The following is a 19,494-nucleotide window of genomic DNA, read 5'->3' as shown; positions in this document are numbered from 1 at the left end:
TAGGCTGGACATTAGGAAGAATTTTTTCACAGAAGGAGTGATTTGGCATTGGAATCACCTGTCCAAGGAGGTGATGGTGTCACCATTCCTGAAGATGTTTAAGAAAAGACTGTATGTGGCACTTAGTGACATGATCTAGTTGATAAGGAGGTGTTAGGTCATAGGTTAGACTTGATGATCTCAAAGGTCTTTTCCAACCTAGTTGATTCTGTGGTTCTGTAACTCTGTGATACCAGCCTAAAGTAAAAAACAATTATGTATCTGTTCAGTTGAAGATATAAATGATCATTCCAAAAGGAATCCACTTAAAAGGACTTATTCTGTATGGTAGGAAAGATGATGGCTTAAAGAATCCTTCAGCAATGTTCTTTGAGTCCATTAGCTTTCAGAAAATCTCAATTATTTTAATTTGTTCAAAAGACATATCAGCAAGATACAAAGACAAACACACAGCACTGGCAGTTGCTTGCTATAATTTGATGCTGTGGTGCTTTGTAGACCACTGTGATTAAATGCTGTGTTAATAAATGAGGTATTTCTTTTAAACATGTTTAATAGATTCTAATCATTCATTAGGGACTCTGTTAGAGTAGGAAATAAATGAACTGAAAGCTGGCATCACACAGCATTTATAATATACCATATAGTAGGTAATGATAAAACAAACACTTGGGAATAGCTTTCCAGACTTGTCAGTGAGGATAACAGCCCTGCAGAGCAGTGCTTATACCTATTAGCCTCCCTTCCATCAAAGGGAAGGATGTTAAGTGATTTTTGAAATGTGCAAAGAAAAGGGAAATCAGGATGTTTAACATGTGATAATGATTTGGTCAGTGGAGAACCCAGGACTTCAAGCATTATATCTGTGTAACAGGATTTGCTTCTAATAAGGAATCTCACCCATTGAGTCCTTGTCACATGAGCTGCATTAATATGTTCTAAAAATCAGAAAACAACACAGGTTTCTCCTGGTGACTACCCCAGAGCTCCAAAAAGGACTGGTGAAAAGCACTGTACCTTCAGGGCAGAGGAGGGTGGCAGGTGTGTGGATTTTATTTATTTTGCCAACTGCTGTTGGGATGTTTCCTATCTGTCATTCTAATTCTCCAGCAGCACAAGGTAGAGTTCTTGTCTGCATCAGCCACTTCATCAAATGTACCTTAATGGCACAAAAAGAATGAGATGAGAAGACCTTTCCCTTTATTTTATTTTCTCTTCTATTTTTTTTGTTGTACTTCCTTTCTCTGTAAACAAGGTTCATCTTCAGTGAACATACTTAGACACAAGAGCTAGGCCAGGTTCACATTCTGTGTTACTGACCTTCAGGGACCTGAAACCCTGAGGAACACCTTGAATCCATGACATCCTTATTTTCACATAGCACTTACTATTTGAAATAATGAGAACACAAACTAGTTTAAAAGTTTAATCTTAGTTTTTTGTGAACTGAACTTGCAATATCAAGGTATTCCTCTTCATTCACCTTATGTTTATGCTTTGATTTATTTCCATAAAGAACATTTTAAAACCAGAAATATTAATCTTTGCCAATTACATTTGTATTTCTCCTAGGTTTAGAGTGGCATTAAACTACTAAGTACATTTTTCTCCTTTCTACCTTTTCAGAAATGTGATGAACTTTGGGAAGACTTCCATCAAAAACTGGTGGATGGGTCATTGTTAACGCTGGATACATATCTAGGACAATTTCCTGATATCAAAGTAGAGTAATGATTTTCTATAAAGAACAAGTTTTCAAGTTCTGTTGAGTTGTAAAATAAATTGAAAATGAGATTACAAGCAAAAAAATGAAAAAGGGTGGGAGGTGGATGTCATGCTCTTCTCTAAGGTACAAGATACTGTCCTGTAAGTAAATACCTAACGTAAGGCAGGGCTGATTTTCCAAGTGAACAAAATATTTTTCATGCAGTAGTACTTGGAATAAATTAGCCTTTGTAGAGGCTCCTGTTTCTTTGGTATGAGATAATTTTAACCAACTTCAATAAGGACACATTAAGCTCTTCAGCTGTTAAAATGCCAGACAAATTACATGTAAAGAAAGTTTTCTGATACAGGATAGGTGCACTCATGAGTCTTTGTTTTATCTAAGCCATGGTTCCTGTCTTTTAATTAGTTACAAAAGGATTTTGTAATACACTTCACGAGAGAATGGTGTACAGATTTTAGCTTCCTCCAGATGCTCATCTTGATGTACAGTCCAGAGAGATGACTGCTAAAGAAAATGGGTGAGGATAGAGAAGCAGTATAGGTGAGAGGTAGATACTTTTATATTTGAATACAACTGTATGGGCATAACTGGATTCTTTTTGTGGTGGTTTATAACTGAGTAGGTAAGACACAGTCATCCCCTTTGTAATTTATATCAAGGACTAAAAAAAAAAAATCTAAAAATACCAGCATTAGTGATGTACAGTCTTAAACTCTCTTTTAAATCAAGCTGTGCTTATGCCCTCTCAGTATGTGAATTTTACATAAAATATATAGCTTTGTAAGGACTATATCAAAATGTATCTCTATCTTGAACTCCAGTATTTTAGGTGTATGTCAGAACAGTTATACAGAGAAGTATATTTTAGCATTTTTCCAACTCTAGAAAAAATGCATTAATTGCTGAATTTTCACACTGTATGTAGGGGGGAAAGACAGTGTTACCATGAGTTTAACGGATTCACTGATCCTAGAGAATGTGGCAAGTCTTATGTAAGACTTTTACCTCAACTCTAAGGCCTGTAAGCCCTACACCCATGAAAAAACTTTCCAAACTATCTGTAAAATGTTTTCTTATTTAAAATAATGTGATTAGTTTGTGCCATGTTTGATAATAATGTTTGAAAATAATGTTTGATTAGTTTTTACCATTTCCATGCTCCTCCTACATAATATAATAATTCAGATATGAACAAAAGAGAAGGGAAAATAAAAATATGTCAAAAACTAAATTGACAACACAAGTAAAGTGGCTTTTTTAAAACTGCTCCTCATATTTACTTTCATTTCTACCCCTTACAGACTCGCATTGCAAAACGAAGCAGAAAGCTAGTGGACTACGACAGTGCAAGGCATCATCTAGAAGCTCTGCAGAGCTCAAAAAGAAAAGATGAGGGCAGAATCACCAAGGTAGCATAATCAGAAACATGCTGTCAGAAGACTTGGGGATATTGGGTGGCATTTTTTTTTCTGTACAGAGACAGAGCACAAAATTTCCTTTTGCTCTCTTAGATATAATATCTCTAAGCATAAATGCATACTGAATACTTTGGTTCATGTGGTAGGCATGCCCAGAATCTTTCACAAAGGAGTCCTGTTTGAGATATAACTTGCTCTCTTGATGAGACTGAGGGGACAGCAAATCCTGTACTGCCTTCCATGGTGTGGGACTGAGAAACATTCTTTGTTAATAAAAATTATGAAAGACCCACCAAGAAAACCACACAAAAATCATTTTGGTTTTGTTATGTCATAGTGATTTTAGAAGTCACCTGTTTCATTTTGGTTTAGGCAGAAGAAGAATTTCAAAAAGCACAGAAAGTATTTGAAGAGTTTAACACTGACTTGCAAGAAGAGTTGCCATCTCTGTGGTCACGGTAAGCCTAGAGAGATACTGTATGCAAGGTTTAAATGGGGAGTAAGGAAAAGGAATCAGGGAATTTTAACAGAGTCAAAAGAAAATGGATTGTTGGGTTCTTGAAGATTCCATCTGTTTCCTTCTTGAAATAATAAAAGGAAAAATATATGCAAGTGCTCCAAAAATACATATACTGTAAATGCACTTTTGCTTATTTCTTTCAATGTATGTTGGCACTTGAGATTCATTACCGTATCTTCATTCTGAGGTGAAAAAGGTTTCCATTTTGTAAGTAAATAATTATGCTAGAGCACAGAGTAGTCTGTCATAATCTGGGTCTACTTATAGGTCATTTTTTATTACAGCTACACCAGAAGACACATTTTATAGTTTTACACTGATTATGTTGTGATGTTAAATGATTTGATGGCATAGGTCATTCAGTCAAGATGTTTAATCATGGATTGTGTTTATACAGAAAATGCAGACAATATGAATGGGAGAACAAAAGCAGTAGAAAAATAAGCATCTCATTAGTGTATTATGTTCTTTAACAATTGCCAATCTGGAGTGGAAATGTGAAGTATCCTTTGTCTTCTCTGCCTTCTAAATTAAATCCTGTTAAATTTCAGACCAATAGATGATTTTCCTGCTGTGTTTCTGCCTATTTCAGTGTAAACCTTCTTAGCACTTCAGGGTATTTGTTTTATGGGCCTACTAAAAGTAAAACTGCATATGAATGACTTAGAGTAAGGGTCCTTTTACTTCAGTAAATTTTGTATAAAAAAGCAGCAGCTAGTCTCAGGGAAAAGTAGAATTTAATTTGAGCAATATGCATAATTTAGAAAGCAATTTCTTTCACGGTCCTTTATTTTAGTTATTACAATTTTTCAGGAAGAAAATTATCTATTGAGCTGACATTTTTCAGGCTTATTCTTATTCCAAAAATAATTTTTGTTAATAAAAGTTGGGAGAAATTATACATGAAAGCTTTAAATAGGAAAAAGAATAAAACAAAACCCTAGAAAAGAGCTTCTACTTTTGAAATGTACAAGAATGTAATCGTTCACCCCAAATAAGCAGATTCTTGACTACACGCACAGAAATGTCTAGTCTATATTGAATTATTTTCTCTTATGTACATGTGCATGTGTTTCAGAATGGAGCTTGGGATGCCCATGCCTGGGCTGTACTGAGCTGTATACATTAAAGCTGACCCCAGACACAAGGGCATCACCTTGATTCTGTGATAAGATTTGGGCACAGGGACTCACAGGGCTGGAATGGTACCTTTCTCCTTTCAAGAAATGGTTGCGTGCTCTCTGGTGGGAGATGGATGCCCAGAGCATCCTGTCTTCCCTGTGCTTGTGCTGCACTTGTGATCATCCTTTTCCACGCTTCTTTAAAAAAAGCCAGAGACATCTGATGTGAAGTAGTCTCAACTTGGTTGACTGGACGGTGTGAAATACGTTATCTTAACACTAACAGAAATAATCGTGAGCAAACTAGTCTGAAATTTTGACATTTCATCATTTGCTTTGCTAAGAGTAATAGTCAAGAATGTTGCTTGTAGTCCAGAAAACAGTTAATCCCACACATATCTTTTATTCTCTTTTTCCTTTCTTTGTGCCATCCTTTGTAGACGAATTGGCTTCTATGTGAACACCTTCAAAAATGTATCCAGCCTTGAAGCCAAGTTTCACAAGGAAATAGCTTTAGTGAGTAAAACTGACTATCTCATGTATAATGGATTAAGATATGCATGACAGCTAAAAAATGTCTTATAGTAAAAATCTAACAGAGGCACACATGAGAATTTGCCATAGATCCAGATTTGTGGTGTAGTAATCATATTCATTTCTACTTGCCGTATTTGTTCTCTCCTCAAGGAAGGAGCAGCCCCTTACAATTTTGGATTGCAGTGCATTATCAGTTGTAGCACTAAATTCACTTTCTATTTTGATAATTACTGTTGCCCTAATTATTTTTGCTGTGCTAAGAATTGCTAAGCACCTCTTTGCTTTAATCAGTACAAGAAAAGCATGTCAAACATTCCCTTCAAGTCTGTTATATGCATTGTCAGCAATGCAATATTTTATCTGTGACTGTTAGGCAAATCAAGTTGTTTCATTGAGGATCTTTTGAATGTACCTGGCTAAATAGTAATGTATTATCTATAGCAACCTTCAAATTGGAACCAAAATTTTTTGGAAACTCACTTTAGTGATGCTCTGTGAAAATTTGGATTAGACTTCTCAAGGGAAAACATGGATCTTCTTGGCTTCCCATGTTACTTTTTTTTTTTAAACTTAAATGACCTCTTTCATCAGAGCTCACATAGCACTCAATCACACTTATGAACTTGTTCTCTAGAAAATGGCTCAAGTTTGTGAAGAACTGCTATTATCTTTGATTCTATGGATTTTGATGGGTTTCTTTTTGGGCTTTTGCTATACATGGCACTGAGAATTCTTGGTAGGTTTAATACTGTAACATAAAGTTATTGATTTATCATTTGTCAGACCAGATTTATCACCTGTGTTTTTAATCATGACTATAGCTGTTCACATAAACTCAGGCAACTGGTTTGTTTTCACAGTTATGTCACAAACTATATGAAGTGATGACAAAGCTGGGGGATCAGCATGCAGACAAGGCCTTCACCATTCAAGGGGCACCAAGGTAAATTTATTGCCTTTTTAATGAATTGCATTGCTATAGGCTTTGTGGGTTTCAGCATATGTAGTAATCACCAACACCATGTGTAGTGATTTCTGCACAGCATGGTAACAGGCATTATTTTTTCAGGATAGTAGATGAAGGTGTCTGGGATGAAGCAGTAAAGATGCAAATCTTCCTTCTTCACTGACTATTTTCCTAGAAAGTCCTTTCAAAAAAAAAAAGAATGAAGGCTGTTTCAATTTAGTCAAGTTTACTGTAGACCGTTACATCAATTTGCACCAAGTGCACTAACTTAAGCTTTGCAGTAACCCTAAGCTCATTTATTCTTAGATGCTTAGTTTACAGCTATGTTGCTAACTCTCATAATTTGTTTAAGGCCTTGAAATATTGAGAAATGTTTTTAGCTCCTATTATTAGATGAGAATCCCAGCCTTTGAATGCCAGCTTTTATCTCTTCTGCCTAAGGGGAAAAGTAAAGACCTGAGGGTGCCTCATAAAAGCAGAAAAGCTTAAATAAAGAGAATGTCATGAAATACCATATTTTAAAAGACTTTCAAGTGAAATCTTGTTTTAAAGCACAAAACCAAAAGGAGTTTAAAATCAGATGGTGCTTTCTTAAGGTCAGTGGATGCCAGTACAGTATTTCTGGATTTTTTGCTTTCAACAAATGTAGCCCCTATTGTGTGCAGCCGCCTGCTGCACGTGCCACGTGGTAGGTCTCTGCCCACATCAACATTTTCCACCCAATGCCAGAAAATCAGTTTATAGCACAAAAGCCAGATAATGTTGAGGCATAAATTAAAATTAAATTTGTTCCTTACTGCTGATTTGCCCCCAAGATGGAGGTGGATTAGCAGCAATTAAGACTGACCAAAGAACATAATGTCTGCCTCAAAAATATGGCAGATACTCCTACATTTGTTTTAATCTCAATTTAGAGGAACAAAGAATGAGATACTGAAGCTTCTGATGTAATGCAAAATTCAGAACTATTTTGTAAGCACATCACTATAAGTTGCATTTTAGATTATTTCAGTACAATCCATGATTGTTTATTACATATTGCCTTCGGAGCTGTTAACTTCGGCCCATTTAGAACAGACTCACAAACTGGATTTGTAGAATACCTTTATGTGATGTAAAATGATGTATTGCTGGAAGATTTTAAGCGCTTTTTGTAAAGAAAAATTAGTATTTTATCCACCTGTGTCTTTTAGACCATGTCCAACATGCACTTGCTTGTTCCCACTGAGTTTTTCATTCCATCACTGAAAGAAAAAAGCAAAATTATTTTTGCTGCAAATTACTAGATGTCATTTAATGTAGTGTGAACTCTTACAAAGCTTTCTAAAAATCCATTTTTTCAGTTACTTTGTTACTGTCTTTTGCTGTACTCTTTGTACTTGTGTGAAAGTCTGGATAGATTTTTACTTCCCTTATTAGTGATGATACTCTAAAAGACTCACTAGTGGGTCTTGATGAGATAAAACAGCTTTCCATTTTAGATGTGTGAGAAGTTGATACTAGACAAGTACAGTATCTAGTCTTCATTTTAAAGAACTGCATAAAAAGAAACATCTTAAAAACTTACATCCTACTGAATACTCTGTCCTGAAGGCAAATATTGTACCTGGCACATAAATTTCTTAATGACTGCTTGTTTTTTCTCTTTTAACATTTCCACAGAAAGAGGTGGTGAGTGTGAGCTAAGTTTGTCCTTCCAAAGAACAGTTTTTCTTGTGTTAGCATTAGGATCATGTTTATGCTGTGCTCTCAATCAGGTGGTGCTTCTGCTCTCCCTGAGGATGTGTAGGAGTCGCTCTTACCAAGTAGTGTGCTTGTTGGGTACTGTAGTTCATAGTCTCCCTCACTGTAAGCTTTCTGCATATCTAGGTAGCTGAATATTTTCTCAGTGTTTGCACCAGGTCCTTTCATGAGAAGGGCAGATGCTTTCTACGACTTCATCAGATCTTTTCTTAGTATCAGCAGAGCTCTGTAGAAGTCACTGGACTGCTGCTTGTTTATGATTGTTGTGATTTGTCCTTCTACATACTGATATCTTTATAATAATCTTGGCTGTGTTTTGTTCTATTGAAACCTTCCTGAAGTCGCTGGGCTTTTAAAATCATTTGCATTATTCATTGTTATGCCTTCCTCTGGGTTTTTTTAATCTTTAGAGTCTTTTATTCCAAGAAATGTGTGAAATTAAGACAGTAAATCCATTTCACAGTTTATAGTAGTTATAAATTTATAAGTGAAATGGTATTTCAGGTCCAGAATCTGAAAAAAATGCAGGTACTATGTTTTCTTCAAACTACAATGATCAGGTAAACAAATGTTCCAAAACTCAAGATAATTAAAAAATCAAAATTAAAACTTCCTTTGACACTGAATTTTAATTGTCTTTAACTGCAGTTTTAGTTTTAGTCACTATTTAATGGCTTAGCTCATCTCCAGTGTGGACTGTTTTTTGTGGTCACTGGCATTACTTCATGGATGCAGTTCAACATCAGATTTTCAAAGTAAGAAGTCAGCAAGATATGTATGTCCTTGCCATTCCTCTGCTTCTGTCTAGTGATTCAGGTCCACTCCGCTTTGCAAAAACACCGTCACCACCAGAGGAGGTCTCTCCCCTACCTAGCCCTACTGCTAGTCCCAACCATATGCTGGCACCAGCGTCCCCGGCACCAGCCCGACCTAAGTCACCCACACAGGTAAGGAGATACCTGGCAGAGGGACCTGGCCTGTTGTACAGTGAAAGATAGCTGAGATGATGTACTTGGTAGATTGAGTAAAGGCAGAAAAGCCACTGGTTCTGTTGCAGTCTGTTCTGTTCATCGCTTGTTCATCCCTGTGTCACAACATGAATAGAAAATGGTTGTTATATTAGGGGAAAGAAGAAAGATTTGGGTGCCTGGTGAATTGGTGGGACTTGTGGTGACAAAGCAAAAACACTGCTTAAAAAGTTGCATCTTCTCTAAGGACCCATATACCAGCAGTGATAGTTTGAAAAGCCTGTTTCTGAAACCTCCCTGTGAATTTTTGTACACTATATAGTTCTGCTCTTCATTCATCTTCAAATTAATGCTTACCCTGGGAAAAATTAGCCAATGAATATCACTGGTCTGGCCACTCTCTAAAACAATGAAAACTAAAGCTAGCTGAAATACTGCTCTGCTAATTACTGATAATTACAGTCTTATTGTTTTAAACATTAAAGGGGAAGTTCGACACTGTTGTAATCAATGGAGTAATTTCTATTCTCAGAAATAAGAATTGGTTTCATTCATCATGTCCATCTGCAGCATGAGTTGTATATGATACTTCATGTGTATATCAGAGGCTTGTGTTGATGTTACGGATATTTTTGGAATTGGGATAGCTTCTGTACTGATTGCTGTTTCTATGCAGTCTGCATGTCAGAAGAAAATCAAATTTGTATCTTGCATGTGATCATGCTTATTTTCCCTGGTCTCCCAAAATGTGACAACTCACTGCCTGAGTATTCACCTGGTAGGACTCAGCCTCATTGGTGCCAATGGTGTTATGTCACTATACTAACTGAGGATTTTTTTGTGGATTTATTTTCTTGGGTTTTTGATAGATTTAAAAATTATCCAATACTATTAGGTATTATTCCTAGCAATTAGTTCATCACAGTTATGTGAATCTCTGGAGAGCAGGAGGAATATAGTAAACTAAATACCTTTGAAGTGCTATAGTTTCCAGAGATGTGCTCTTAGCATTAAGTTCACCCTAAGGCTAGCAACAGATGAGCAGATACAAAATCCCAAAGCCAAACACAAATTAACTTAAGAAGCCAAAAAGCTGCAGAGGCATTGCTTCTGTTCAGTATCACCCTTCCAGCTATGGGCTGCATAGGAGAGCTAGTGTCTTACATGGTGTGCCTGTCTCAGCAGAAAGAAAACAACCAAGAGTTGCTTTTGTATCAAATGTGAAACCTTGAGTTTTAATGACTTTGAAACATAGGGTTGTGCTGCTCTTCCCATAACGTTTTTTTCAAAGCATTTGGTGGTGAACAGCTAAACAGTTCCTTTCAATACATGGCTTATTCCCATGTACAAACATAAGCCAAAGTACAAACCTAAGATCATTTGTTTAGGCCTAGATTAAATATTTTCTTTTATCCCTGAAGTAGTCTGTGACATTTTTGCTGTCTGCCTAGCTGAGGAAAGGTCCACCAGTCCCACCACTGCCTAAACTCACACCCACGAAGGAGCTGCAACAGGAGAACATCATTAACTTATTTGACGACAACTTCGTCCCAGAAATCAATGTGACAACCCCATCACAGGTAAGCTTCAGTGAATTGTGTAGAAGTCCACACATGTAATCACCTTAGATCACCCATTCTCCAAGATAATGCCCCTGGGGCTGATCTTCATTGGGGAGGGGAAAAAGAAGGCACAGGTAGAAGGCAGAGGCACAATTACCACTTTCTGTAATCTTGAGTTACACATATGGTGTTCTGCCTTTGAATAGGTCACACATAATCACTCAAGAGGGCTAACATTGCTAACATATTGAAAAAAAGAGCGATTTCCTGAGAGGCCTGATTAAACATACTGTGATATAGCCATGTTTGAGATTTAAATGCATTGTTGCATTACTAGCTGAGAGTTGATCTAAGATGTTGTTTTTTTTTAATGCTAAGCATCTCAAGTGGAACTTTACAGAGATCCTTCATTACTTCTGTTTCCTTCATCAAAATCATCAAAAGTATTCCTTCTTTCTGTTGAGTGATTTTTATAAAATGGAACTTGTCTGGTTTTTACAGGTATAAAAGACTGCTTCAGGCAGATGATTTGTTCACTTGGCTATGCTCATAGAAACATTAGGTGCATAGCAAAGGAGGGATCAAAATTCATTTCATCTTACTATTATATTTTTAAAAGTTGTGTATAATAAACAGAAAAGCCAGAATTGTGCAAAATAAGGCCATAAAATTTGTATTCAGCTATTCAGCTTTTACATACTTACAGTGATTGCCACTTTTTTTGATAATGGACCCTTTCTTTCATGGTAATTGTAGCTCTAAAAGCCTGCATCTGATAGACTGGGGAGAAATATGTAGATCTGAAGCTTACACAAAATATTTAGGAATTTCTGTTTTCATTTGAATCATTGGTTTTATTGTAATTCATTTGACAACACAGGAGAACAAAGGCACAGCAATGAAAAATGTATTTTATACAATTTGAACATGTGATGCTTTGTTTTCTTGTGGTAGGGAGAAGCATGCATTGCTGTATATAGGGGTCTATTCAGAAAAGACTTACTTATAGTTAAGTCTCCATGCAACTAAAGAATTAAAGGCTACTCCCAGAATGCAGCTGCTGGCAGCCACTCTTTCTGAAGGGACATGGCGGGTGTCTTGCACCACTGTACCCTGATTTCATAGGAATTAATTACTTTAGGAGCATGAGCCTTGAAATCACTGGAAAGAGTTGGTGTAACTTGTGCTAGATATGGCCCCCTGAATTAAATACCATTTCCAGCTAACATGTATATGTCAGGCCATCCAGGGAAGCAGAAATGGAACTGCTTTCCTTTTCCATTAGGAGATGACACCAGAACAAAGCTTTAAATTAGCTTATATAAGTTATGCTTCCAGAATCCTTATAACCTTTCTATGTGAAAGTGGCATAGAAATGGAATGGCATAATAAAAGTGGGCATGCTTCTGAGAAGTGAGCTCTTTTCCTTGTCTCTCAAGAAAAATGGATCTCCCTTTACTGAGTGATTTATATCCTTCCCTCCTCCACAGTCAATGACCAGGGAATATCCTAAACTATTCCATGACCACCTTCTCATCAATCATCTGCACTTCTCCCTCCACTCCCATCACTAAAGCACCCTACTTACTGTGTCTGAGATCTCTGACTACATACAGACATACCCAAACAATGTGATGTACAGGTTTTCTATCCTTGTGTATGTGAACCAGTTAAAAAAATTATATAGCATGAAATCCACAGGAAATATGGGCTTATTTCACATGGTGTTTATGGATTCTCCTATACTCCCAAAGCCCTTGTTGAACAGCTATTAAGCCTGCAGAGCCTGCCAATGGTGCAGGACTTCCCAAGGGACCACCACTGGTGTCCCAGACACTGCTCATACAAAGGCACAAAACCAACAGACTGATGAGTAGAGCTTTGCTGCTTTGATACAGTGTTTGGGGGTGATTACAAACAGGCCAAACACTTTCGTTTCCTGAAACACAAATATCTGGTAATTGTTGTTGTTCCCTCCTTCTTTGCCAAGCAGTACTGATGCATTCAATGCATTAGTTCAAGATGCTGAAAGTTGATTAGTTGAAGATGTCGGTTCAGCAAAGTGTCTCACGCATCCTGGTTTTCATCATCAAAACTGGATTTAATTACTGCCTTGTAAAGAGGTGAAAAGATGAAATATCTGGGTGACCAGATGAAAAGATCATTCAGAATGCATGTTCCTTGATTTATTTCTCCTTTTCTTCACATCACATGTCTCCCTAGTGTCCAATTACTAGCTTGGACATTGTAGGCCTTTATATGCCCCCTACAGATACATAATGTGTTTGAGTGTGCCTGACAGTTCTAAAGTGGATGGTCTATAATGGCTAAGGCTATTTTAAGGCTTGTACAGACTGTGTACAGAGAGAGGATAACAGTTCTGGTAGTCCTTGAAGGTTTTTTGAGCCTTCTTCATTCCTTGTACATACCTCTGAGAGGTATAGCCTTGCTTCTGCTACAGCTGCCTCTTTCAAATGTTTCATTTATTCATGCTTCCTCATGCTGTGGTAGAATAAATATGGGATATTTGGCAAACCTTCCTGTCACAGCTTTGCCCCTTATTGAGGGATTTTGTGAGATTCCTGTTTCTTCTGCATCTCCCTGTAATGTGGTATCTTAGGTACTCTATATGTTTATTTGGGCCTTTGTCACTAAGTTGAGTGTTTTCTTTGTTTTGGTCTGAGGGTTGTGGGTACATGATAACCTTTGCTATCAGTGATCAGTACCCTGTCACTTCCAATACCTTAGCTGTCATCACTCATGGCCTAAGTAAGACTCCTGTTAGTTTGATTCGGTCCTCAAAGGGAGCAACTTCATTCTCAAACCTCAGTGAAAGATAATTATCTTTTATGTCTCCATCCAGTTCTGATTATATGCCAGCAAATGCTGTTGTTTCATCAAGTTGTATGACCATATGGGTATTAGTGCCTCAAGAGCATATGTGATGGAGACTAAATACACTTGATGGAAGGCATGAGAGAATTAATGTAATGTTGGTTACTAGTGGGAATAGTGGGTTTTTTAGCTAAAATTTAAGACTATAACACTGGCTTCAGTGTGTCAGACCAGTTATCTGTCATCATCAATGATGCAGAAGGGCAAAGAAAGAAGATAAATCAAGGCAAGCCAAGTAGGTACTCTTGATACCCCCTCCTACTACAGTCTCTCAGCCTCCAGTCATTCTCTGTTCTGGGGCTTCCTCAGCATGATTTATACCTATTTAGTGAGCCTCAACAGACTACTTTGCCACAAGTTTATTCAGTCTTTCAGCATGTGTACATTTTTCACATTCAGACTACCTGAAGCCAAGGAGGTCCCCAGCTGGACCCTGTGTCACAGGGAGCAGCACCACTTCTTTATTTTACATTTGACCCCATAAACTTTGCTGCCAACTGCCTTCCTGGTTTGGAGGAACCAGGGAACAGCCAAACCCCTGTGCCTCTCACACTGGTAGAGACCCTTCTCACATCATCCCTAGCACACTTCTTACAGACTGAGGAGTTCTAGGTCACTCTGTCATTCCTAACATGTGAGCTGAGGAGCTCTTTTGACCATGTTTGCAGGTGACAGAGAGTGTTAAGGTGTTTTGTGGCATAATGGAATTATTAATTACCTAAATTTGAACATCTATTTACTATTTAATAGTAACACTAATTAGGAATGTTTATACTCTCAAATGTCCTACCATTGTCATCATCATTATCTCCTAGATTTTCTGGGTTTATGCCTGCCATATTGTGTTAGACTTGCCCTGTTGTACAAGCTTCTCCCACTATTTAACTGAGCAGCTAGCAGTAGGCAGTACTAGCCTTGTTAGCAAGACCAAGATGCTTGCTTAGGATATTTACAATTAATGATAATTAAATCTCAGCTACAGTTTCACACTAATTAGTATGTTATGTTGAAGCACACTAATTGTTTTTTGAGGTTATTTTAGCAGAAAAGACCTGTAGCCCCATTAAACAAATATATATATAGATATAGATAGATATATATATATATCTATATATATAGTGTGTGTGTACATTCTTCTAGTGACCTCAGAGGCCTTGGTTAATTTATTAATTGCAAACCAAAAAGGCTCTACTATGTAATCCAGTTAAATAAGAGCATATCATAGAATTATAAAATGGTTTTGGTTGAAAGAGACCTTAAAGATCACCTAGTTCCACCCCCCCACCCCCATGCCATGGACAGGGACAGCTCTCACTAGACCAGGCTGCTCAAAGCCCCATCCAACCTGGCTTTGAACACTTTTAGGGATGGAACATCCATGGCTTCTCTGGGCAGCCTGTTCCAGTGCCTAACTATCGATGTTTCCTAACGTTTAGAGCTCAAGACAACATTAATTATAAATAGGTATACATGTTCAGAATTAAAACTTAATTCAAATGCGCTTAGATCCTTCTGTATTGGCTTTTTACTAATGTTTGTGTTTGGGAAGAGATTAAGTTACTAGAATGTATGGATATTGGGTGCATTTATGTAGTTTTTATCTTTGATGTCCGTCTCAAAGAACTTTAAAAGGGCCTTCACCATCAGGAGGTGTACTTTTTTGGGAGGGCTGTCACTGTTTAGCCTGAAAAGGCAAAGCTCTACTGCAGAGAAACCAAAGACATCATAAGAGTGAATCTCATTAAAGTAAAACTTGTACTAAAGCTCAGGAAAATCTTCAAAGCTCCTTCACCTTCTGGTGTGCACCACAGCTAGTAAATATATGGGGTGGTTTGTTTTCTTTCTTAATCATTTTAATATTTTACTGCCCAGGGCAGCTTTTAAAAGATAAGTTTTTCAAGAGTTATATTTCTCTTCTAACAGAATGAAGTACCTGAAGCTAAGAAAGAGGAATCGTTACTGGATTTGGACTTCGACCCCTTCAAGCCAGAAGCTGTATCAACAGGAGTTAGTCATTCACCCATGTCTCAGGTATCTCTTTGCCCTGACATAGGCAAAGCATATGAATGCAATGTACTGTGTTTGGTAGAAAAGGTTTGTCCCATGTGTTAATCAGAAGTGTCTGAGAAAGTTTATCTTCCTGAGAAGCACAAGTCAGCCTTTTATTTTCTCCCTCAGTAACCCTGTGCTTGATGATGTACTGGAAGGAGAGGAAATTGTTAGGTGATAAAATGAGATGTCTGCTGATGAGAATTGTTGCTGGTACCTTGGCCTTGACTTTAGCATCCTGTTATTTTCCATCTTTAGAATAACTCTTAGTGTAAACATTATTATTCTCCAGTTCTTGCTTTTCTGACAACTTTTCTGACCTGACTTTGATTCATCATATCTGGAAAGATGCCTTAGGGGACCTAGGTCTCTTGGAGTCACCATGCAGTTGCTTCACTGTGATGGATGTACCAAGCAGTGGTATGATCTGAGTGGTTTTGCTATTAATCTACTTTAGTCCTAACCTCAAGGAAAATTAGAGTATGGAATAGGGTGTTTTCTTGTAGAATGTTGTTTTATTGAAAGTCTACATTCAATAGTAATATTTGCAGTGGTAGTTTATCACAGCAGTATAAAAAAGAAAATATTAAAATTTAAAAAAAAAAGAAAACATTAATCTGTCAAGTTGTTGATATTCATTGTCTTAACCTACAGGATATGCTATTTTAAAATCCAGAATTCACCCTCACTGCCAAGAGGGCAGGTAGCAAAATAGGGAAGATCTTCTGGCCAGCATGTCTTGTACACAAAGAAGCAATGTGAATACGCTGATAGCAAGACCTATCATTAATCTGGCTTGTTCTGTGAGACATAGGAAGACTAATCAGCTGTTCAGAAATGCAGCACTGGGAAAGGAGTGAGAAGACAAGAAGCTTTAAGGCTGAGATGGTCCTGATTCTCTGCTGATCTCCTCAGTTAATTAATTTCTTATTCAGCGTGAAGGCCTAGTTATGTAATGAGATCTGTAGTGATCTCTGACAGGATATGTGCTGTCAGAAAAATGATGCACTGTCAGCACTCTGAACATTAGCTGAATTTTCTCATTGAGATTTGCTACAAGAAGTGTTCCATTCTAGCAAAAGCTTTGTGCATTTTATTTGTTACATTTTTTTATCCCTCTAAACAGAGAAAAGGAAGGGGAAGGCAAATAATTCTATAGCATTCAGCAGTGACAGAAAATGCTAAGTGTGACTTTGCTATCTACTCTTTCAGCTTGTTTTGTTATAGTGCTGATTAGAACAGTGGGATCATTAAATAAAATATACTTTTATGACAGAACACATTTGTTCTGGCATCATATTGTACAGATTGTAGAAAAATTTATTACTGTAGTGAAAAACAATTATTTTATATTCAACTGGACCATGAAATCCAGAATATAATTCTGTGTAGAAAAGTACATCATAACTTTTCATCTAGGGGCATAAGAAGCATTCACTGAACACCTCTACTCATTCCTTTCACCTTTCTGCAGAACAAAGGCATATGAAAATGAATGGTCTGCATCTACAAGAGCATGTAGATGAGACAGAACACTGATTTTAGAAGGGAAGACAGCCCTGCAGTCTGGGTCTTGGTCTCACTGGAGTTGACAGGGTCATTACTATGGCAGTATAGAGAGAATGAAACCTGTGGCTGCAGAGCCCTGTGCTTGCAGGAAGAATAAGAAGAGAGCCTTAAGTGGTATTTCCATATGTGTATAGTTTTTGTCTCAGTCATGGATATTTTCCATTTAGCAAACAGCTGAAGTAGTGATGTGAAGACAGTAGTCATCTGTGCATGATGCCTTGGAAGGCCTGGCATGACTTGTCTATTGTTAATTTAATTAATTACCTCCCTCCAGTGCTCTGCCAGGGTGATCCAACCACAGTATGGGAGCCCTGGTCTGTCCTTCCTCAGTTGGTTTTCTGTTTCTATGGCTGTGCCAGAAGGGACCTTTCTAAACCTGTCTGATTTTCTTCTCTTTTGATACGAACCAGCAGCGTTCCATCTCATGTGGTGGGCTATAAATATTTGCCATGAAGTCTGCTGCTTTTATTTCGTTTGTCTGTATAGCTCTTCTGTTGAGAGGTCACTAGCAGTTCTTAATAGATTGGACAAGAAAAAGAAAATATTGGTCAGCTTTCTTATTTCCTTTCCCAAATAGTATGCCATTTTCCTTTCTAGTGTCAGTGTTGTGAGGAAGCCCATTTATTCTCACTGGACAGCTGCATCATTTTTAACGGGCTAGAAAACCCCAACTTTGTAAGCTCTTTAAAGCTGACACCTTGCAGAGTCTTGTATACCTGTTGAAAGTCACTCAGTGACCAGCTCAGAATCTGACCATTAGTCATGCACACAGCAATGTGAGTTTTCTGGAAAACAACAACTACTTTGAAGTGGGAAATACCACAATGCATTGCATACTGCTCATCCTTGATAACCAAAAGTATTATGCATATACATACACAGACACACACATGTGCTAACATATAAAATATGTATGTACCATACTATATAGTATATGTAATATACTATAAGCAAGCGTGTAAGTAAGTTCTCTCTTCTTATTTAATGGTCATTGTTATGTAGCATGTTGGACATACAGTACAGGAATTGTATTTTTCTGACTCTTTTTTCCACTACTTTTTTCAGACATTGCCATGGGATCTATGGACGGTAAGCCTGACATACATAATAGCATTTCTGTGCCTATGGTTTTGTAAAAACTTAAACTCAGATTTGCAATTCTTTTACCAAAAGCTGAGATAAAGAATTCACAGACCTTGAAAAGCTCTTTCAAGTATATTAATCCACTGGGTATATTTTAAAACTAACAACAACAAAAAATAATCTCTGTTGCTTAGCCTACAAAACCTAAATGATATAGGTTATTTATATATGATATAAATCTAGGCTAAAAGATTCCAAATCACTACACCTAAGTGTGTTTCTTTTAATATGCCCAAAGTACAGCTATTAGAAGGAAATAATGGATATGTCACTTGTTTTAAATACCTGAAGGTGTCCATTAATGGACAACCATTTTCTCAAAATTAGGAGTAAAGACAGAATTCAGCTTGTCCTTGTGGGCAGTACAGTGAACTGGAGTTACTCACAAAAGAAACTGCTACTGTAGGAAACTGTATGAATCCTTCCTTCTTCCTCCTGGAGCCAAATCAGATAAAATTATTTGCAGGAAGAAAACAACCCATTTTTGTGAGCTTTCTTTTAACTGTGTGTAATGGAGTTAGCTGGGCTGACTTGACATGGAACCTGATATGTTCATATTTGACCTTTTGTAGCACCAGCCAGCACAGAAATCTGTGAATGCTTATCATGTATTCAGGTTCACAGCACAGTTTTTCAAGCACATTCCTCATGTGATGTATGTTAAATGCTTATCTCTTAATACTGAGGTTAAATAAAGCTTGATAAAAAAAGGTATGTATGTAGGCTAGCCAAAATTTCTGCAAATATCTAGACCACATAAAATAACCCAGAAATGTTGAGAGTGTATTGCTCTAAACTTAAATTAGATAGCTTTATCAATGTCTTCTTTTTGCACGGTTTTATTTATAGCTTTTTAATGTTATGTATGTATTCTGTATTATAATTATTTTCATCTTGCTCTAATTTTTAAAAATGCCTTCATAGCTAAACATTTGAAATAAAAATGTCAGTGATTCACAGGGGAAAGCAAGAGGTGATCAATATTCAACAAACATGAAGAACATTTTTTATAATGTAATTCAGAGGTTTGAAATTCACAGGCCTGGAATTAGTCTTGGGTGGAGTGGCAGTAAAGGACCCGCCGCTCCTTCCCCACCCTGATTTGGTAACTGCAGCTGGTTAGAGAACTGCTAATTAATGAATTGCTGCTGTATCAAAGTACATCATGTTCTTCTTTTCTGTGTTTTATGTGTATGACTTCATTCTATACAGACAAGCAGCGAATTGGTGCAGCCGGTAAGCAAAAATCCCCCCAAAATTGTAACCATTCTAG

General features: G+C 37.2%; 1 protein-coding gene across 1 annotated transcript in view; it reads left to right on the top strand.

Moving 5' to 3' along the window:
* The window catches only part of AMPH (amphiphysin), a 124,760-nt gene that overhangs the window by 81,023 nt on the left and 24,243 nt on the right, over positions 1–19,494 (top strand). The window contains exons 5-14 of the mRNA XM_086844481.1: positions 1,627–1,722; positions 3,031–3,138; positions 3,520–3,605; positions 5,229–5,304; positions 6,186–6,268; positions 8,844–8,982; positions 10,455–10,583; positions 15,384–15,491; positions 18,144–18,167; positions 19,434–19,457. Of these exons, the coding sequence (XP_086700607.1) occupies positions 1,627–1,722; positions 3,031–3,138; positions 3,520–3,605; positions 5,229–5,304; positions 6,186–6,268; positions 8,844–8,982; positions 10,455–10,583; positions 15,384–15,491; positions 18,144–18,167; positions 19,434–19,457 (873 nt within the window). The remainder of the gene's footprint in view (positions 1–1,626; positions 1,723–3,030; positions 3,139–3,519; positions 3,606–5,228; positions 5,305–6,185; positions 6,269–8,843; positions 8,983–10,454; positions 10,584–15,383; positions 15,492–18,143; positions 18,168–19,433; positions 19,458–19,494) is intronic.

This window comes from Cyanistes caeruleus, chromosome 1, assembly GCF_971803275.1.
Source record: "Cyanistes caeruleus chromosome 1, bCyaCae1.hap1.1, whole genome shotgun sequence".
Taxonomy (NCBI): Eukaryota; Metazoa; Chordata; class Aves; order Passeriformes; family Paridae; genus Cyanistes; species Cyanistes caeruleus.
Note: the sequence above shows the minus strand (reverse complement) of the source record. Positions and strands in the feature narration are given on the sequence as shown.